At 42.6% G+C, this 7408-nt stretch overlaps 1 protein-coding gene across 1 annotated transcript; it reads left to right on the plus strand.

Moving 5' to 3' along the window:
• Nucleotides 1–693: 693 nt before the first annotated feature.
• On the plus strand, nt 694–2177 carry LOC138306068 (uncharacterized). Its single transcript, XM_069246414.1, has one exon. It carries the CDS (start codon nt 709–711, stop codon nt 1906–1908), a length of 1200 nt encoding a protein of 399 aa, XP_069102515.1. The 5' UTR covers nt 694–708; the 3' UTR covers nt 1909–2177.
• The last annotated feature ends 5231 nt before the right edge of the window (nt 2178–7408 follow it).

Consider the following 7408-nt stretch of genomic DNA (forward strand, 5'->3'; position numbering starts at 1 on the left):
TTGTAACTAGTAGTAAAGGTTTTTCTTTATTAAGGAATTTGGATTTAATCAAATGTTTAGGGTTCGAACTAGAAATAAATTGTTGGCCTGGAGCAAATTTCAATCAAACTTATAATTGGCTAAAGTCAAATCTTGCTGGTAAACAAAGAAAGTATGAGGATATCACATTATACATCTGGATAGGTACGTGTGACTTAACCAGCAAGAAGGGCAAATTTATAGATCTCGCTCAAAACAGCGACAATGAGTGTGAGGAATTTATTCATTTTCAAATTGATAGGATTGTCTCATTTGTTAAGAACTTTTCAACAATCAAACTTATATTTTTAGATATTCCTCCATATTCAATTGTATCCTGGAATACTTATAAGGGTCACCAGTGCCCTGATTTGTTTATAGATCAGGATAGGATTCTGGATGGCAGAATTACTTTGTTAAACAATTACATTCAGGAGGTAGACCAACAATTAGGTGTAAAATCTCTAAATTTTAGAGCAGACCTTTTGAAATACCAGAGAAAAGGCAGGAAACCTGTGGTTAATTTTGAGTTATTTAAAGACGGTGTTCATCCCGGCAGAGTTTTGGCTCGGGTATGGATGAAGCGTTTTGTCACTAAAATTTTTCATGATTGTGTATGATTGTTTATTTTGCATTTATTACTTATTGTAAGCTTGAATGTTGACATAACCTGTATATATATATGCAGTTATGCCAGGTCCAATAAAGATGGATCATGATACAGTAGGTATGGATGATGGGAAGGGAGCTGGAGTAGCTTCTGGCGGCCCAGGGAATGAACAGGTTAAACCTGGGGTCAAAATTGATCCCGAATCACCTACAATGTCTGATGATGACATGATTAGACATCTCTTGTCCAAAGGGAAGTATGTTATATCCACTAAGGGTACTGTGGATGGAACTGGTATTAAACCATCAGCTATTCCCCCCTTGGATAGAGGGAGATCTAGTTCTATTTCATTTTTAAATAGCACAAGTAATGATGGCACTTCATCATTTTCGGGTAATAGGTCCCATACTGTACCCAAGATTCCACCATTTTCTGGGGATGACCCTCCCATGAAAGGGGACATATCCTATATGGAGTGGAGATTTGAGATCAGGAGTTTGGACAGAGACTCAGATGTCTCTCCCAGCTTGTTGATTCAGGCGATCCGTCGGTCGTTGCGTGGTACTGCGCGACGTATGATTATGACGTTAGGGAAGGGGTCTACTGTACCTCAGATTTTGTCCAAATTATGTTCTTTATTTGGCGATACATCAACTCATGGTATGGTCATGCAGAATTTTTTTAATTCAAAACAAAGACCTGATGAGTGTGTTGTCAATTTTGGGTGTCGATTGGAATCACTATTACAGACAGCGATAGATAATGGTTCCTTACACAGGTCGGCAAAAAATGATCTCTTGCGTCACAAATTTTGGACGTCATTATACTCGGATCAGTTACGGAGTCAGACTAGGCACAAATATGACTCAATAACGAGTTATGACCAACTATTGCGAGAAATCCGCATGGTGGAAAAAGAAATCAATATTTCTAAACAGGATACTGTACATTCCACTGATAACAAGAAAAAGGTTAAGAGCCAGAGTCACTCTGTTACTTGTGAACTTGAACAGCAACAGGTAACTACTAATCCTTCAGAGATTAGCAAGGACTTTCAGAATAAACTCAAAGATGTTGAGGACAGACTCTCGGCTAGAATCGATCAAAAATTTGATCAGATTCTCTCCAAACTTGGTAATGCGGAGCATGGCAAATCAGGCCAAGGTCATAATAAGGGTCAAGGACAGAGGTCAAATAGAGGTCGTGGTTACCGGGGTAACCGAAACAATCCTAAATCAGGTCAGGATAAGGGTAAGTCCAAGGAGCACCCAAACAACTAGCGGTCTCTGCTAGTGGCCGCGTAGAGACCGTCAATGAAGGTCAAGGTCAAGGTCACACTGATATTTTGAATCGTTTGGTAGGAGTATCCAACGAATGTCATGTGGTCATTGAGGGACACAAAGTCAAGTGTTTGATAGACAGTGGTTCTATGGTTTCCACTATGTCATATGGATTTTATAAGAAGTTGTCCAATAAACCTGAGTTACAGGATTTGAATACACTTGCTGTAGATATAACAGTGGCCAATGGTTCTAAGTTAAATTACTTAGGATATATTGAGTTACGGATTTGTAGCATGGGTTCCCCAAAATAATAAGGGACGCTGTCTTTTGGTACAAATGTTTATTAATTGGTACGAAGACCTGCAAAGCAGATAAAGTATAAAAGTATAAGTTTCTCTCTCACGTCATTCACACGGTGATATAAATGGACAGAAATGGACATATTATATTTACATGATGAATACGGTTAATGAACACTTTCATACAGATACTTACCAGGGCTTCTTGCCTCTTTGTGACAATGGTGAATTGAATGCTGGGGTTAAGCTCGACAGGGACGTCCGTTCCTGTCGAGAGGTGAAGTGAGAGTGCGGTGGGGAGAGGCCGGTGATTAGAGTGTGGACAAGTGGTCCGTGCGGGACGTGCACTTTACATACATTTAAATGACGAATGGCGCGATGATTTAGTATGATGTAAACAACACCTGGCTACATATGGTGTCCATGGTTGTTAACGGTATGGTCCGGGGTATTGACCCGGGTACTTCAAATCTCGTTACAGAAAACTTTTATGATACTAACCTTAAGTATACAGTCTGCCCCAGAGTTGTTAGGGTTAGACAGAATGTGTCTAGTGTCAAGTTACCTGAAGATCTGTAATATTACAGCGAAGCCAATAGTTATTAACCCGAGGGCAACCCTCTGTCTTGCTAATGAGGTTAAAATTGTTGATAATTTGGCTTCAGATTCACAGGTTGACTCTCCAGTGTCCTTACCTGAGGAACTGGGTCTTCATGTTGACACACAAAATCTTTCTGAGGCGCAGCTGCTGAGGGTTCGTCAGGTTTTAGGTAATTGGAAGCATGCATTTTCCACCAGTGCTTTTGATATCGGCTGTACAAACATTGTTAAGCACAAGATAGACCTCATCGAGGAAAGGCCTTTTAAGCAGCCTTACCGGAAAATACCTCCCGGCATGTATGAGGAAGTGCGACAGCATATACGTGATATGCTGGAAGCTGATGTTATTACGGAGAGTAAAAGTCCATTCTCTAGTAATGTGGTACTTGTTCGCAAGAAAGACGGTAGTCTACGTTTTTGTATTGATTACCGTATGTTGAACTCTCGTACGCGCAGAGATGCATATATGTTACCTCGATTCGACGACACCGTGGATACTTTATGCGGGTCGCGATATTTTTCGAAGCTAGACCTTCGTTCGGGTTATTGGCAGGTCGAGGTAGACGAAGCTGATAGAGAGAAAACCGCATTTTCCGTGGGCAATTTGGGTTTCTGGGAAACCAAGCGGATGGGTTTTGGTCTCACCAATGCACCAGCTACGTTCCAGCGTTTAATGGAAAAGTGCATGGGTGATATGCATCTGCGCGAGTGTCTCATCTTTCTTGACGATATTTTGATATTCTCCAAAACTTTTGACGAACACCTCGTAAGGTTAGAGTCCGTATTCTCAAGACTCGTACAGCACGGCTTGAAACTTAAACTATCCAAGTGTGAGCTTTTTAAGTCTTCAGTGACGTATCTCGGTCATGTCGTCTCAGAGTACGGTATAGCAACAGACCCTGAAAAGGTGTCTGCTGTTAAGGATTGGCCCGAGCCAAAGAACGTAAAGGATTTACGTCAGTTTTTAGGATTTAGTGGCTATTATCGGCGATTTTTAAAGGATTATGCCAAGGTAGTCCAGCCTCTTAATAGTCTGCTTCAAGGCCATGACTTGAAGACAAAAACCAAAACGGCTAAGTCTCGAAAGACTAAGCCTAAGGCTAAAGCCAAATGGGTTTGGGGTACACCCCAGCAGGAGGCCTTTGATTTGGTTAAACAAAAACTGACGCAACCCCCTGTTCTGGCATATGCTGACTTCTCAAAAGATTTTCTTGTACATACAGATGCCAGTTCTTTAGGCTTGGGTGCAGTTTTGTACCAGGTACAAGAGGGAAAGGAGAAAGTAATTGCGTATGCGAGTCGGGGCCTTAGACCCAGTGAACGGAATTATCCGGCACATAAATTAGAATTTCTAGCATTGAAATGGGCGGTTACAGAGAAACTTCATGATTATCTCTATGGTAATAAGTTTGAAGTTGTCACAGACAATAACCCCTTAACTTATGTGCTGGGTAAGGCCAAGCTGGATGCTACCGGTCAGAGGTGGGTAGCAGCGCTAGCCAACTATGATTTCACTCTGAGATACCGAACTGGGAAAAAAAAAACCTAGATGCCGATGGTCTCTCTAGAATGTCACAGGTCCAAATCGATTCTGTTCATGCCATATGTCAGTCTATGGTGTCTAACTTGCCTCCGTTAGCGGACAGAGTATCGGATGTTGCCGTAGCTCATGTGGCCAGTGAGTTTGCGATGGAATCTGATACTATTAGCACAGTAGACATGAAACAGGAACAACAGGTGAATCAGGACATTGCTAGGGTTTCCGATCTGGTGAGAACCGGTTTTCATCCCAGGGGGAAACCATTACAGAATGAGACCCCATATGTGCAAAAACTTTTAAGAGCTTGGAACAAATTGTGTTTGCGAGATGGTGTTCTCTATAGAACCGCTTCTCTCGATGGTCTGAAAGTAAATCAGCTCGTCCTTCCAAAGCATTATCATTCCCTAGCACTTAAGGGTGTCCATGATGATGTTGGACACCAGGGAAGGGAGAAAACTCTTTGGTTGGCACGTCAACGCTTTTACTGGCCTGGTATGGAGAAGGATGTAAACACTAAAGTTGACACTTGTGGCCGCTGTATAAGACGTAAGACTCCAGTTAAACCAGTTGCTGAGTTGGTGCCAATAGAATCCTCTAGACCACTTCAGATACTCTGTATCGATTTCCTCAGTCTTGAGAAATCCTCAAGTGGTTATGAAAACATTCTGGTTATAACCGATCACTTCACTAGGTATGCGCAGGCAGTGCCATGTCGTAACCAGACAGCACACACAACAGCTAAGGCTTTGTACGAAAAGTTCATTGCCTACTACAGCTTCCCTGAGCAGCTTCATAGTGATCAAGGGCGTAACTTTGAGAGTAAGGTGATAAAGGAGCTGTGTAAAATCGCAGGGGTTCGGAAGACCAGAACCACTCCTTATCATCCTCAGGCAAACGGCTCAGCCGAAAGGTTCAACAGAACACTCCTAGGGATGCTTGCAACCCTCGAGGAGCATGAAAAACCAGACTGGACCTCTTATATAGCGCCCCTGGTTCAAGCCTATAATGCAACAAAGAGCGATGCCACCGGCTATCCACCACATTACTTAATGTTTGGTTGGCATCCTCGATTGTCAGTAGACGCGTTTCTTGGCTTCAACCCAGCCGAGCAACAGGAATCTGTGGACCCGTCATCCTATGTTGGTAAACTACGGGGCCGCATGGAATTTGCGTACGAGACTGCCCGTCGTACCGCATCTAAAAGAGCTGCTCAGAACAAAGACCGATATGACCGGTCAGTTCGAGAGTCAAAGTTGGAGGTTGGTGACCGTGTTTTGGTACGCAAAACTGGTCTCAAGGGAAAGAATAAATTGGCTGATAGGTGGGAACAGGAACCCTATTTGGTGACTTCTATTCCAAATAGTGATATTCCGGTCTATAAGGTTGCACCCGAATGTGGTAAGGGATCGAAACGAACCCTTCACAGAAATATGCTGCTTCCTTTCCACTCAATTCCAGTGGACGTTCCTCCTAAGGTAGCTAACCGTAAGGTTAACCGACCAAAACAGTCAATCCCTGAGCGACGACATAGTCCAGACCGAACTTCCACATCTGAATCTGATTCAGAGTCAGATACTGAGCTCTGTCCTGTTGTAAGAAAACGTACAAGACAGTCGAGAAACCGTAAGCCCAGTGAGGTAGGCCTTAGTCCAATTCCCCGACCTAGTCGATCCACTATCGATTTAGGTATGACAGGACCTTACGAACCTGTGTCACCACAGGAATTCCATATCGACCCTCCGGAGAGTCTCCACTCAGCCACTCCGTCTACGGAACACCCTATTGATGATACCATCAGTGTTGTGGACGAGATTGAGGTTGATGAGAGCGTGGTTTCTCAACCTGTTCCAAGGAGGTCAACTCGGCCATCTAAACCTCCAGAGCGTTGGGGCTATACGGTTTCCTCTTTAGCAGCTGTGAGTAAAGAGTCAGGGGAAATCTTTGTGTGATTAGAACTTACACAATATCCAATTTTATCCAATACTATGAGTAGCCTCCCTAGGAAAGTTGATACCGACTGGTAGGGGGTCCCCCAACCGTTGGAGATTAAGTTCCGGAGTAGGAATGTGTTTTTTTAATATGTCATTTTATATTTTATCTTGTGATCAACCTCATTTTATTGATATCATGTTTTTATGTATTAGTATCCTTCCAGATACAAGCAACCACCACCTGTTGTCAGGTATGGGGCCCCCAAACCGTCAGCAGTGGTGTGTTGTAGTATGATGGTGGGTGTTATTTCGGTTGTAAAACCAGAAAGAATTATAGTGAGTTTCTTTTTGTTAACGTTACACATGTCATCCAGAACTTAGACTGCTTTATTCTTTAAGCCAGTATAAATGTTCTATCATTAGCATGTCCCATTTAAAGGTCCCTTCTGCAAAGATGGTTCCTGTCTCTCCTGTGCTATTGCTCCTAAATAGGGTTCCTTTATAGTAAACCATACCTATAATAGTTCCTATTTCTAGGGCACTACCAGTTCTAGAGCGGTAGTCTCCGTGATATTTTTATCATTAAATTATCTTTAAAAATGTCCTATTGAGAAATGCCAGGTGTCATTTAACAAAGCGGGGGAGTGTGTAGCCAGGTGTTGTTTACATCATTTTAAATCATCGCGCCATTCGTCATTTAAATGTATGTAAAGTGCACGTGCCGCACGGACCACTTGTCCACACTCTATCACCGGCCTCTCCCCACCGCACTCTCACTTCACCTCTCGACAGGAACGGACGTCCCTGTCGAGCTCAACCCCAGCATTCAATTCACCATTGTCACAAAGAGCCAAGAAGCCCTGGTAAGTATCTGTATGAAAGTGTTCATTAACCGTATTCATCATGTAAATATAATATGTCCATTTCTGTCCATTTATATCATCGTGTGAATGACGTGTGAGAGAACTTATACTTTTATACTTTATCTGCTTTGCAGGTCTTCGTACCAATTAATAAACATTTGTACCAAAAGACAGCGTCCCTTATTATTTTGGGGAACCCATGCTACATGTATATGCTTGAAAAACAGGGATTTATGTTATTTATGTTCATGTGGAGTACCATGG

Source organism: Argopecten irradians, chromosome 13 (assembly GCF_041381155.1).
Source record: "Argopecten irradians isolate NY chromosome 13, Ai_NY, whole genome shotgun sequence".
NCBI lineage: Eukaryota > Metazoa > Mollusca > Bivalvia > Pectinida > Pectinidae > Argopecten > Argopecten irradians.

Coding starts and splice junctions, on each gene's coding strand:
- LOC138306068 (XM_069246414.1), top strand. CDS start 709: ATGCCAGGTCCAATAAAGATGGATCATGATACAGTAGGTATGGATGAT.